The 15,088-nt window shown below is 44.0% G+C and overlaps 1 protein-coding gene across 3 annotated transcripts in view; it reads right to left on the bottom strand.

The window, feature by feature from the left end:
• Positions 1 to 2,108: 2,108 nt before the first annotated feature.
• Positions 2,109 to 15,088, bottom strand: part of SRRD (SRR1 domain containing) — a 35,707-nt gene continuing 22,727 nt past the window's right edge. For all 3 annotated transcript variants that reach the window (XM_088467904.1, XM_088467905.1, XM_088467906.1), the window contains 2 exons: positions 10,116 to 10,161; positions 2,109 to 2,591 (listed from right to left, as the gene is read on the bottom strand). In XM_088467904.1, the coding sequence (XP_088324030.1) occupies positions 2,400 to 2,591; positions 10,116 to 10,161 (238 nt within the window). In that variant the 3' untranslated portion in view covers positions 2,109 to 2,399. The remainder of the gene's footprint in view (positions 2,592 to 10,115; positions 10,162 to 15,088) is intronic.

The following is a 15,088-nucleotide window of genomic DNA, read 5'->3' as shown; positions in this document are numbered from 1 at the left end:
TCAGCTTCTATTATTCCTAAATGCCACAAGACTGATCTTTCTCTCTCACTGCTACACACCTGCAGCACCACTCCGAAATTCTCTATATCTAGCTCAGGGAGCTTTTTACCTTTTACCCCAAAATATATTTAGATACACCGACGTTACCCCCTTGATTTGAAAGGAAGGAAGGAAATCCTATAGTAGTGCCGCTTGTACAAAAAAAAAAAATACACTTACCTTAATCCCCGCTCCTGCATCCGCCGCCGTCCTGTCCGCCTGCTCCTCGGAACTATGGGACAGAAGTCATGACGTCTCTCCCATAGTGTGCATGGAGAGAGGCGGGAGCTGGAGTTCAGAAGAGAACTCCAGCCTCCGGCTAATGCGGCGCTACAGGGAAGGAGCCAGGCGCCCGATGGTAATAACATCTCAGCAGGCGTCCGGCTTAGAGCGTCCCTGTGGCGCCTGGCTGGAGGTCACTGACGCCGGGTGCAGCAGGTGCGACTCTGCACCCGGCGCCAGTGACCTCCATTCCTGGGGGTAATGGACGGACAGCCGGGCATGCAATGATTCATATGCATGCCCGGCTGTCCATCCATTACCCCCAGGAATTTCAGATTTACTCGTTTCCCGACCACTGATTAAGCTCATCGCCTCCAGCATCCTGACTCACCCGCACTTAAGAATCCCTCAACACCACAGATCTGCACCTCGCCTCCAGAAAGCACCTCTCACTCCAACCTACTGCTACCCAATTATGAAATTCCCCATCATTCCTGAAAAGACTCTCCCCAGAAGCTTCAAGTCTTTTAGCGCTCTGAGTGACACTCGCCCTCTTGTTTCAGCAGTGCCCTCTTTCAATTAGATTATAGGCTCTCTCACATGTAGATACCTCATTACCCTGTGATGTCATGTCTGCTTTATTTTGTCTATCTTGCATAACCAATTTCTACTGTCCGTGCTTCAGGACTTAGAAACAATAACAGTAATAATAATGCAAGTGTGTAGGAAAGTATAGTTGAATTGTGTACAGAGAGAAATGTATGCTTATATTTAAAAAAATAAAATAAAATAAAAAAAGCATGAACCCTGCATTTAAAAAGGGTTTACGTTCACAGGGGTTGGGTATGAAATCCTGGCTGTCGGGATGCTGCTGTTCAGAATACAGTCAGCGACATTCCGACAGCCAGAATTCTGACACCCAGAAGAACGGCTGATATTTTCCCAACCCTAACCTTCCTTCACCCGATGCCTAAACCTAACACCCCTTCCCCAGTGCCTAAATCTAACCTCCCCCTCCCCACCCCCTAAGCCTAACACTCCCTACCCAGTGCCTAACCCTGCTACATAACGCTAACCTCTCCCTAACACCACAATACTTACCTTCAGGATGCCAAAGGTCTGGATACCGGTGCTGGGATCCCTATTACATCCCCTTTTAAAGTTCTGTCAATTCATGAGAACTTTTACGCATCCCTTTAAATGTTACAAGCTGCCCAATTATAATGGATCATAACCAAATAACCATTGTATTGTGATAATGGCATAAGAGTTCTTGCAAAAGATAGAGACTATGGTACAACTAATTAGCAACTGTATAAAGTAGTGAGCACTGCAAGCTGACTTACTAGCATGATTGTATTAGCTAAGCAGTGCTTTAGCACAAAAAGGTTTATGATCACAAAAGTTCCTAAGAATAGGTCAGTAATAGTGTGCAAGAAACTCTGAAATGACATGCAGACATGTACAAAACGTAAGTGCTAGATTTCATAAACAGAATGTGCAGGTGCTTACAGCACCAATGTGCCACTAACCTTCTACATTAATCTAGAAATACTTCCATTAGACACATTCAAAGGTAAAGTCTTTAGTACTATACTCACAGTACAAATACTTACTGCAATTAAATATGGCAACTTTAATGCACATTCCCTCTAGCTGCCTAGTCCTCCTAGTCAGTCACACAAATAAATTATAAAAAGGTGGATCCTCTATCTATCCATTAGCAATTTATCATAAAGGAAAAAATGAAGGTCTTCAAAATGGCAACACGGCATGACATTGAGGTCCCTGAGAAATGCAGAGGTTTAGGTCACAAAGCTCTGTGTCAGTTAATGGTGTGCAAAACATTCCAAACCAACAATAACAATTTATTGGTGATTTAAATAAAAATATATATACACAAGATGGCGAAAACAACTCACTTAAATAAGAAAATAAGCCCAGAGACTTTTTCCTCATAGGAATTTAGTCCAATAAGCATGAATGGAGAACTTACAGAGAGAACCAGCACTACCGTCTTGTGTAGTTCCAGATGTGATTAGTAGCCCTGGCTACAAGGAGAGGACCAGTGGTGCCATCAGACCTTTGAACGTACACCTTTGGTTGAAGTCTAGGACATAAGGAGAGTGCAGCCAATACTATCTTCTAAGGTTGCGGATAATCTCCAGGTCATCACAGTTTTGGTACTGGGGCTCATCCTGAGGCTGCCATATTTCTTTAGGTACATTTTTCAGTTTTGGAACAGTAAAGCTATGGATGGATGTGTCATTGAAAATATCACTGTATTCAGTACTCTCTGGAAACGGTGTTTCTTCTACAACTTGTAAACACTGTATTGAAATAAATGTAATCACTTATATTAGGGTAATTGAATGTCATTTCACTTGCACACAGCCCATAACAATTTATTTACAATGTTTGGAATCTTCGTATCCTAAAAAGAGCTTGTATACCTAGAATACAAATTGATCCAATGGAAAAATACACATCTGACAAAGAGTCTTACCTACCAGAGAACAACCTATTGATCTCTATGTTTAGTCATTATAGGATCAGGTACAAATGTAATAGTCCATGATTCGTGGGAGACCGCACGATTCTGGAGAGACAGACACTAGATTTAAAGCAGCAATTTGTTTAAAGACAAAACCAACCTAGTCCTGCCTTTAGGCTAATTGCCATTTTAAATCTAATGACTATCTCACCAGAATTGAGCTGGCTCCCGCAAATCGCAGGGCCATTACACTTGTCCCTCAGAGTGGCAAAACACAGTCTCCCTTATTAGGGTGACGTATTAAGCAGTGAAGAGAGCGGAACTGTGGAGAAGTTGCACATAGCAACCAATCAGCTTTGAGTTATTATCAAACTGTCCACTACTTGATACATCAACCCACAGACTGTGAGCACTCATACTTCATACATCTGGGACTCAATGCAAGTATCTGAACTTGTTATCCGGAGTGACAGATTGCATTGGATTCTTTGGTCTCTGCTAACAGTATTCATTCCCAGAACTTTTTGTTAAACCACAGTTATTACCGCACCCACAGATGGGGGTTAGAAACCGATAAAGTTTACGAACCTGCTTTAAGATCACTGAAATTTATTATCATTGGACTAATAACCAGGATTGGGTTAGTTCAACATGTGAAACATTCAAACTTTTACTTGATTTCACTTTTCCTTCCAATAGTCACACATTTGTTTATTGTGACTATGTATCCATTATTTGCTTTGCTAATCTAGGGAATTTATCTCTGTCTTCCAAAGTAACTTTTGTTTATATTTTATGTACGGACTCCTTTTATATTCTACTATAAACATTTTATCAAGTGCGGGAAGTCAAATGGACTGTTTTATAGCATATTATAATCATATGTATATTATGCATCATATACATTTCATTATTTAATCACCCATGCCATAGCACCTTTTTACATTACAGGTTTCAAATCAGATTTCCCAGCTAGTGTTTAGAAGCTAATGTACAATCTATAAACCCATCATCTACAACACATATTACCTCACTTATTCCAGATCATATTCACCCCAGCATTTACCTACTGTAGCGCTTTCCCCTCTAGGAAGTTCGCTAGGCATGGGATAGGACGACTTATGGTCTTACCTTCTTAAATCCTTTTCTTCTACCCCATAGATGGCACAGGGATAATTCTGGGTATAGCCTGGAGGTGAGAGAGTCCGGGCACCACATAGTTACTTATTTTCTTCCCAGCAGCCCCCAGGCTCCCTCTCCACTATACCCCACCTCCAGCCAGTTGAAGTTAGCAAGCCAATGGCAGGAGCGAGAAGAAGAGGGAGAAGGAAGACAGTTACACACTCAGAACACAAGTTAGAGAAAGGTGCGCCAAGAACCAGCATCAAAGGAAATAAACCCTGCAAGCCAGATGCAGTGTGTGCCCCCTATGGAGCCGAAGAAAAAGATTTAACAAGGTAAGACCTTAAATCCTCCATTCTTCTTCCTCCACTAGGGGGCACTGGGATCACTCTGGGACGTCCTAAAGCTGTCCCCAGATGGGAGGGGACGCTCCTGGGCTGCATTGAGAACCCCTTTGCCCGAAGGCTACATCCGAAGATGCAAAGGTGACAACTGCATAGAAAAATAAAGTGTGGGCAGAGAACCATGTGGAAGCTGTACAAGCTGTACCGCAGAAATGCCACGTTGAGCCGCCCAAGAAAGTCCACTGACATTGTGTAATGACCAGTCACCACGACAGGGGCAGGAAATACGCCACAGAGCATGGCGGATAGTCAAGTGGGGTCACGAGGATAATCTGTCCAGAAACCGGCCAGCCCGCTTGTGAAAATCCTACAGGACCCATAGAGAAAGCGATCTCCGGCTCTATCCATGGAAAGAATACCGGAGGGCCCAAATCCCTAGATGCGTCCTCCGGTGAAACAATCAGAAAGCAGAAAGCCAGAACCACAACCCCAAGAAGGAGAGGAACAGAGATACAACCCTGGGTAGGAACAAAAGCAAGACCGCAGAATGGTCCGATCCAACTATAAGATCAGAGAGAGAGAATGGAGGGGGGGGGGGGGGGCGACAAGACAAGGCGCTCAGACACCCACCGCTCCAAGCAATTGCAAGTAGGAAAACAGCCGTCCAAGTAAACTGCACCGCAATCAAGGACTCCTAAGGGAGCTTATGGAACAGTCCAAAGAACCCAGAAGAGATTCGATGGAGCCACCTGGTAAGAACAAATGGTGGCTGCACATAAAGGACTACCTGAAAATAAACACCAAAACCTCTGGCAGGAGCAGCAGTTGATGGAAGAGAACAGACAGGTCTGAGAACTGTATCTCCAGGAAGAGGGCCACAGGCCCAAACCCCAAACAATGTGCAGTAAAGAGAGGACCCATATGAGAGGTGGAAGAGCTGCGTACTACGGCTGCCATGGCCAAGTTAAGCCAGAAGTGATCACCGTGCTCCCTTTTAACTACCCACGGAAGCATGGAAGTGGAGGAAAGACAAATAAGAGCGGAAACTTGCACTGTACCGCTAGATCGACCAATAGGAGAGCTCCGGGATCTCTGTAGCAGGAACAGTTTCTCTGTAACTTGTAGTTGTGCGAGACACCATAATCCTGATGTCCATCAGGCCCCAGCTATTACTAGGCACTGAAGCGTCAGGATGTAGAGACGACTCCCCTGAGTGAACGACCTGGCAGCCTAGGAGTCTGCTGTTCCAGGAAAACTGCGGGAAGGATGGCCACCTACAGAGCCAGAAAATGACACGCTGCCCAACTGGATGAGCAAGCAGCTGACAGTCTTAATGGAAGAGCAACTGAGAGCGCCACCCTGATTGCTTATGTGGACGTGTCGTGCTGTTGGACCAAACCAGGACCGGACAATGCTGGAAGCAAGGTAGAACCAGACAGAGCTCTGAATACCATCCAGAGCTGCAGGATGATTGGTAACAGGCTATCCTGATACATCCACTGAGCCTAAAAGGTCTAATAACCGGTTACTGCCCACGAAGACGTGCATCTTTTTTGAGAATTACCTCTCTCCTGGATCCCAAATGGAGCAACCGATATTCAAGTAAGTCCCCTTTAGCTACCACAAAATAGCGATACCTTGCGTCATAAAAAGCAGATGGGATCTGTGTCATAGGGCCCAAATTTCCCTGTTAAGAGGCAGGTAATGAACTAAGCAAACTGCAGCAAACTCCGCCCCATCGAAGGGATAGATTAGAGAGCCTAAGATCTGTCTGCAAGAGTGTTAGACGCCAGAATAGAGGGAATGGTAAGCAGAAGACCCAAAGTCTGATGGCAGGGAGAAATACCCGCCGAACCTTGGAATCCAGCAAAGCTCTCCCTCAAGGAGAAAAGTTTCCAAGCAATTATCCATCCGTGAGATCAGTGAAGATCTATCCTGAGACAGATGGATATCTGGTGACAGAGCCACGAAAAGCAGGTTGAGAGGAGCTGACATGACTGTCCTCATCCTCATGATAAACACGAGGGGCTGTGGACCTTCCCTAACAGTGATACTGGAAACTGGAAGGGATTCTCCTGTACAGCATACCCGAGGAAGTGATAATGACTGACTTGGATGGCGATATGTAAATAGGCATCCTGGATGTGAAAGGATGCTCTAAAATCACCTAGTATGAGCGAACAATGGAGCAGAGCGACCCCAATGTGGAACCTGAGAATCCTGAAGTCTCTGCTAGAGCTCAGAGAATGAGGATGGGCTAAAACGAGCAGTCCGGCATCTGACCTGTAAGAGCCTGGAATAGTACAGATGTGCCCTCATACATCTAGCCTCCTTGCGCGCTAAACAACCCTTCTAGTCGCGCCATGCTGTGGTGTAACACTGAGCGTCTTTTCGGGCAACTTTTTGCCTTCAAATCTGTTTTATTCACACAGCAATGTGAAGAGTTAGCACGAGCAGCTTCTGCAGATTAAAATGATATGCAGCATGCCTATATTCTGTGAGCGACAGTGGGTGTATATGCATGTGAAATGCCATGTTACAGTGTCAGCGGCTGCATACGAAACGCTACGTTACAGTGTTACAGATACACCCGCAGTTGCACACAGTGGCTTGCTGCATATCATTTTAATCAGCAGAAGCTGTATGTGCAAAATAATCGAATCACTGTGTGAATCAGACGCATTTGAAGGTAAAAAACTGCAGGGAAAAACATTCAGCGCTACAGAGTCAAACAGAGCTGCCACGTTATGTTTAGCGCACGGAGGATAGATGTACAGTCAGGTGCATAAATAACCCCCCCACGTAGCGTAGCCTTGGATTCCTCTGCCGTCGTGGTTCGGACCTTGCGGCACACGCAAGTAACCTCTAGAAAAAGGTTCAACAGCTACGTTATACAGGAGCACCCAACTCCCTGGGTGCTTCAACCTTGGAAGCCATTTAAGAGCAGTCCAAGTGTATCTCCCACACAAAAGTTATAAAAACAGTGATGTGTGGATTACAGAGTTGTGCAGTGAATGATAAAGTGCCACAAACAGAGAAATAAGTGGGGCTATAAAGAGAAAAACTCAGGTCATACTGATGCCAAGTAATTTCTCTATGACTGAGACATCAACAGCCCCATCACTGTTTCCTATAGAACAGTGGCATCCTCGCTTTAGACAGATATGAACATATCCATATATACTGATACACATTTCTCTATAGGAGGGGAGCGGGAGATGAGAGCACAAATACACTGGGACTGGTGGTCTGCTATAAGCGAGCACACCCAGGTGAAGGGCTAACAGGAAGAGCCCGACTCCCCCCCGCTGGTATCGACTGTAGTGACATTGCCCTCACCGCTGTCCTGTTACCCGGGGCCCTGGCTGTCTAGTGTGTGGAATGGGGACCCCCAGGACCAAAACTACCAGCAGCGCTGGTGGTCTCCACACCGGCGGTATTAAACAGCGATCATGCGGCTACCTGCAAGCAGGGAGCTGCGCTTACCTGCCCCCTTCAGCGTCCGGCTGTGGTTCTGAGAGCGGTGGTGTGCTTGCCTTCCCAAAGACCCATGGTGGAAGTTACCGACCCAGTCGCCGGTGCTGCCGCCACCAACGCTGGGGTCATTGGAGCTGCAGTGATGTACTGCCCACTCATCAAATAAAAAAGTAACAGGGGGCCACTGAAAAGCAGCCCCTACAAAATGGTGCCTGCTCCTGCTCTGGCACCAAACTAAAACTGGCTGGCCTGTGGCTGGGGGTGGGTACAGTGGAGAGGGAGTAACTATTTGGTGCCCAGACTCTCATCTCCAGGCTATACCCAGAGTGATCCCGGTGCCCTCTAGTGGAGGAAGAAGAAAAAAATGTTTATGTTGGAATCATCTCATACCTGCAGATATATTTTTCATATACAATTGTGTCATTAAGTATCACTATAAACAATCATTATGTGATGGTAGAGAAGTGGGTTTTCGCTGAGGAAATCTCCGAGTTCCAATTTTGCTTTGTCATTCCGTGCTGTATTGGTGTATTTATAATTTTGCCAAACGTAATAGTCTATAAATAGGCTGGGAAAGGCAAAATATGCAAAATTCTATAACCAAATGCAGATTAAATAAAAAATGTGCAGGATAGTTTTCAAAATTTAGTTTATGCGTAAGGGGAGATGTATTGAGCCATGGAGAGAGAAGTAGAGAAGTGGAAAATCAGCTTCTGTCATTTCATAGACTGTGCTAGATAAATGACAGAAGCAGATTGGTTGCTTTGGCCAAATTCTCTACTTTATCTCTCTCCGAGTCTTGATACATCTCCCCTCAGTCTTCCTCTGGACATCTTGAGAACACTATTATATCTGGCAGCCTGACATAGATAGATCAACTATAACATTAAAACCACCTGCCTAATATTGTCTAGGATCTCCTCGTGCTGTCAAAACAGCTCTGACCCGTCGAGGCATACCCAGACGTTAGCAGTAGATACTTGTCCTGTAAGTTGCGAGGTGGAGCCAAGCTGTGTCTGCGTGTCTTGACACCTTTCTATCACAGCCAGCATTAACTTTTTCAGCCATTTGTGCAATACTAGCTCCTCTGTGGGATAGGACCAGACGGTATACCCTTCGCTCTCTATACGCATCAATGAGCCGTGGGTTCCTATGGTCCTGTCACCAGTTCACTGGTTGTCCTTCCTTGGACCACTTTAGGTCAGTACTAACCATTGCATACCATGAACACCCCACAAGACCTGACATTTTGGAGAGGCTTTGACCCAGTCGTCTAGTCATCACAATTTGACCCTTGTCAAAGTCATTCAGATCTTTACACTTGCCCATTTGTCCTGCTTTCAATACATTAACTTCAAGAACTGACGGTTCACTTGCTGCCTAACATAGCCCACCCATTGACGGGTGCCATTGTAAAGAGATAATCAATGTTATTCACTTCACCTGTCAGGAGTTTTAATGTTAAGGCTGATCGGTGTATACCCAGATTTTATCACTGGTCCGCTACTGACATCTTTGCAATAGATAAGCAAAAGAGTTGTACTGTGAATGCAGACAACTAACACTGCACTGTCTCTATTGGCAGTCAGTTCTTCATTCACAAAACCTAGGTGCATTTCAATTTTGTTTTATATCTTAAGATAGCAGGTGACCCAAATGAGATAATTAAGGCGTCAGAAGTATTAAAAGGATTAGTGGGGTGTAGGGAACTGAGGAAGGAGCACTATAAATAATGAACTAAAACTGATTTGAAAAGGGTAATGCATCTCTTTCAAATAAGGTATTTTGGTGCATAATGTACTGCAGGCCTAGACAAATGACTATTGGTGGACCATGCGGGTTGAGTCTCCCATATCAGTTATTCTGAAAACCGAGCTATTCCAAAAACCATAGGTTTTCGGGAGCAATGACACATGACCTGACGTCATATGATACCAGTAGCTCAGACTCTGCCACCTGTATCTACCCGCGTCCCAACGCAGACCCTAGAGCCATCAGCGGCTCCCGGCAGCCTCTGGATCCGGGACCTAGCACAGACCCTGCAGATATCCGCAGCTCCCGCTGGTCTCCAAATCCGGGACCCAGGGCTGACCCCACAGCCACCAGGACTCTTTAGCTGTCTGCTTTCAGCTGCTCCAGGCTCCCCTGAAGTGCCTTGGTTCTGCATCAGGCAGCCCGTCTGGATCGGTGCAGCTTCTGATTTGGGGAAACTGCCCCCCTTGCACTGCATATTGCCTCTTAAGTACTCCAAAATACGTAAAAATCCCACATCCAAACTGCTTCTGCTCCCAAGCATTTCAGGCATGGGAGACTCAACCTGTATAACAAAAAGCTAGGAACTCAAATGGCATTTTTCCAGCCTTGGTCACCACTATTTTAGTTTAAACACAACCCCCCTTCCCCATCCCCCAACTTACCTTATGGATATAAGCATAATCTCGCTGTAGAATTCTTGATAACAATCTATAAGACAAGATCATTTTGAGTACATTTGAGTAACTGTTCTAACATTTTAGAGTTTTGTTATTTTTTCACAAAATAAAAGTCCTGGAACACCGAGCCCAATACAAGCGCAGAGATAAATATAATACATTATATATATATATATATATATATATATACACATATACACACAGACATATATATATATATATATACACACACACACACATATATATATGTATATATATATATATACATACACACACACATATATACACATATATACACACATCCTGATGAAAATCATTGTAATGATTGAAACGTTGAAGAAGTAAACTAGGTTCTTTGTAACCAGTCTGATATTTTCTACTGAGGAGTGCCGCTGCCACCTATTTCGTTATTATTTGCGTAGGGCACCCATTAATAGATGAGAGGAGGAGTGCCAAGCTGTCGTTATATATATATCCATCAGACCTCCACACATGCCCACCATGTGCCATTTAAAGATCACTTAGACCTTCCAACATTGCAACAGATCACTCCACATGTCCCTTAAATGCCCATAACACTTACAACAAGCCCATTAAATGCACCTCAGATCCCCCACATAACTTCAGTCCACTCAATATGTTTTTTTATGTAGGAATCCAAAAAATTTTTGATAGTTAACTGAATAGCAGAAAAAATGTGAACACTATAGTAAATTTAACCATCATCAAGCACAGTATTAAATATTATCATTTATGTGGATGCTCAGATGTTTTACAAACAAGCAGCTAAGTCTGAACAGCAGGGTCCGTTTCAGAAATGGCAATAGCCCTAGTTGGGGTGCTGGTTGGAGAATGTGCAGCTCGCTGTGGCTGCCTCTCGTGTACAGTGTAGTGAACAAATATAACAAAAACATGATGCTATCGGAAGAGGACATTCTGGGAAGATAGCAAAATAGAATATTTGTGATACTTTTTTTAAATTGTGTTTATTTATAGGTTTTTGAAGTTTACACCCACAAAGAATACAATAAGTAATATATCCAGGAGACATGGGCAATGTACAGCAATAGGAGCAGTGATTACGTTCAGCTAAAAAAAATTGTGGGTCCCAAGGACCCCACACTTTGAATAACTGGGGTCCTAACTCCACTGTTTCTGGGTCCCATCACGTATTATGCTTTTGAGCTCCCCATATACAAATCAAACCACCCCACATGCCCTACACATACACAACAGGAAGTCGCACTCATATTTTACAGTATGGATAATGCTTAGAATTACGTTGCCTTAATCTCACATAGCCATAGGAAAGAGAGGAGGGTGAGGGCAGCAGATGGAACAGTGATGGGGTCAGGTGGCATCTTGAGCAATGCTGAGGGCAGGGAACAGTTGAGGTAGAGGCAGTTAAGGGCAGTCAGTGTAGAGCTGGGGGTTGAGGCAGGGAGCAGTTGGGGCAGGGAGGGGGTAGAGGGGGGGTAAGTGCATGTTGCATTTGGGTTAGGAAGGGGGGATAAGTGAAGATAGCAGTTGGGACAGTACTGGGGGTAAGGATGGGGTTAGGGGCAGACAGTGCTCTGGGTAGGAAGGGGGGTAAGGTGCTGACTGATTATGAATAACACTGTAAATGAGAGTCCTGTGGGACCCGCTCATTTACTAAATTGACACCAATTTTCTCAAAGTAGCACCTGCCCAACTTCTGGGCCACATGCTGACTGATGGCCGCTCATTCTTGCCTAATCAATGCTTGGAGTTTATCAAAATGTGTGGGTTTTTGTTTGTCCACCTGCCTCTTGAGGATTGACCACAAGTTCTCAATGGGATTAAGGTCTGGGGAGTTTCCTGGCCATGGACTCAAAATTTCGATGTTTTGTTCCCCGAGCCACTTAGTTATCACTTTTGCCTTATGACAAGGTGCTCCATCATGCTGGAAAAGGCATTGTTCATCACCAAACTGTTCTTGGATGGTTGGGAGAAGTTGCTCTTGGGGATGTTTAGGTACCATTCTTTATTCATGGCTGTGTTCTTAGGCAAAATTGTGAGTGAGCCCACTCCCTTGGCTGAGAAGCAACCCCACACATGAATGGTCTTAGGATGCTTTACTGTTGGCATGACACAGGAATGATGGTAACGCTCACCTTTCCTTCTCTAAACAAGAGTTTTTCCAGATGCCCCAAACAATCTGAAAGGGGATTGAAATAACTTTAGAGAAAATAACTTTACTACAGTCCTCAGCAGTCCAATCCCTGTACCTTATGCAGAATATCAGTCTGTCCCTGATGTTTTTGTTGGTGAGAAGTGGCTTCTTTGCTGCCCTTCTTGACACCAGGCCATCGTCCAAAAATCTTCGCCTCACTGTGCGTGAAGATGCACTCACACCTGCCTGCTGCCATTCCTGAGCAAGTTCTGCACTGGTGGCGCCCCAATCCTGCAGCTGAATCAACTTTAGGAGATGGTCCTGGCGCTTGCTGGTGTTCTTGTGTGCCCTGAAGCCTTCTTCACAACTATTGAACATCTCTCCTTCAAGTTTTTGATGATCCAATAAATGGTTGATTTAGGTGCAATCTTAATAGCAGCAATATCCTTGCCTGTGAAGCCCTTTTTGTGCAGAGCAATGATGACTGCACACGTTTCCTTGCAGGTAGCCATGGTCAAGAGAGGAAAAACAATGATTTCAAGCTCCACCCTCCTTTTAAAGCTTCCAGTCTGTTATTCTAACTCAATCAGCATGACAGAGTAATCTCCAGCCTTGTCCTCGTCAACACGCTCACCTGCGTTAACGAGAGAATAACTGACATGTCGTCAGCTGGTCTTTTTGTGGCAGGGCTGTAATGCAGTGGAAATAATGTTTTCGGGATTAAGTTCATTGTCATGGCAAAAGAGGGACTTTGCAAATAATTGCAATTCATCTGATCACTCTTCATAACTTTCTGGAGTATATGCAAATTGCCATCATAAAAACACTGAAGCAGCAGACTTTGTGAAAACCAATACTTGTGTCATTCTCAAAACTTTTGGACATGGCTGTACAGCAATTAGCAACTGCCTCCTATCTCCCAACACCCTATATGCTCTTACCCCAAATTTACTGCCTATCTGATCCCCAAACACCTCCCCCCCCCAAAAAAAAAAATACTCTAGTACACCTAACCCGACACAGAAAACAATTGGGCAAAAAAGGAGACTCCCAAAAATAAAAAATAAGATTGTCTAACAAAATATAAAACCTAAACAATGAAAGATCAAGCAGGAAAACAAGAAGAATAACATGACCGATCCAACCCTAGAGGTAAAGTAGTATTTGTGGAGGAAAAATATGTTTTAGGAGAGTTGTCCTACCGAGAGGCCTGTGAGATTCCAAGGTGATCAGCTTATCAATAACAAGAGCACTACAGTCCGCAAGAATGGAAACAGAACTCTCAGCCTCAGAAATCCCAACCTACAGTTGTGGCAGGACTTGACGTAAGGAAAACTCAGTATGCAATTCCACCACCTGAGATGCCAACCTCCTTCCAGAGTCAGTATTGACTTGAAGGAATCTTCATGATGTGCACAGAAGGTACAGTCACAGCAGAAGAGAAACACAACTAATTATCAGCAACCCAATAAAAGTCCTGAAGGTAGCACTGGTCAGGAGATCTGAGCAATAAGGAGCCAAGACAACAGCTGGAACATAATCTTGTGTGGAAGCAAGTCAGCAGAACAACTGCATGTGAAAAGCATGAGTAAATCTCCACAGGGTAGCCCTGAACAGGAGGGTGAAGATACTGGAGCTTCAAATACAGAGAAATGTACCTTAATTACAGTGATCCTTAGATTTTACAGTAAAGCCAGAAGTGCAGTAATGGCGGCTCAGCGTCTGGATGCAATGCGGGACCCAATAGAACACAGAAGGACAGGAGGGTACAATGGAGATCCTGAGCCAGGCAGAAACACCCCCAGGGCAGCAGGAGGATATCAGACTATGGAAAAAGGTAAGGAGCCTTGGGGTAGCCAAAGGATTAAATCAGCAGGATATTTGGGCTACAGAGCTTTATGACTTGCGTCCTACTCCATATGCCTGTTCAAGCCACTCCCCAAAATGTTTAATATTTAAGGCATATAGGACATCTTTTCTGCTACAGTTTCCATACAATATAACTACAATATGCATTAAAATATTTCAACAGAGTGAAATATTAAAACTAAAATGCAGAATAAAAGTAAAGTACCTGTGAAGGTTTTAGTATTTTGCTGCGGTGACACTGTATTTGAAGGTCAACTCTAAAAGTATTTGAATGCATATTGAATAATAGTTATACTTTATGGAAACTAAAGCAGAAGAGATGTGAACTTTTTAGTGATCCTCCCAGAGTGTCTGTTTCTGGAACATGCTTCTATTTTAGTTGATTGTATTACTAGATGTTCTGAGGCAGTGGCGTAACTATAAATTTTGCTCCCCCCTGCCAAAAAAAATAAAAAATTCTGGCGCCCCCCCCCCCCCCCAAAAAAAAAAAACTCCCCAAAAAACAAAGACGACTTATAAAGATGACAAACTTATCATAGTCAAGAACTAAAAATACAGTGAAAAACTTTGCAAGCTCCATACATTATGCAGGTTGAAGATGGTCAATAAAATGTGATAAATTGGCAGTTGAGCATCCTGTTCTTGCCACTATGGGGCATCCCGGGGGATTTTGTTGGTCTTTATGGATTTTGGGTCACTTTAGGATAAAGGTTTAAAGATGAGATATCCTACTATATGTTCCCCATTGAAATAGGGGATGAAAAGGTTTTAGAAGGAGTATTTAGGAATTGTCCACTCATAAGTAGCTTTAGGGTATAAAAGTGAATCAGGGAAGTTTTGAGATACACCTTTTATTTATTTATTACCAGTTATTTATATAGCGCACACCTATTCCGCAGCGCTTTAAAGAGAAGAATATTTGGCCATTCACATCAGTACCTGCCCCAGTGAAGCT

The sequence above is a fragment of the Taudactylus pleione genome, unplaced genomic scaffold (genome assembly GCF_031769625.1).
Source record: "Taudactylus pleione unplaced genomic scaffold, aTauple2 ptg000078l, whole genome shotgun sequence".
Classification (NCBI taxonomy): Eukaryota; Metazoa; Chordata; class Amphibia; order Anura; family Myobatrachidae; genus Taudactylus; species Taudactylus pleione.
This window is presented reverse-complemented; position numbering and strand designations above follow the sequence as displayed.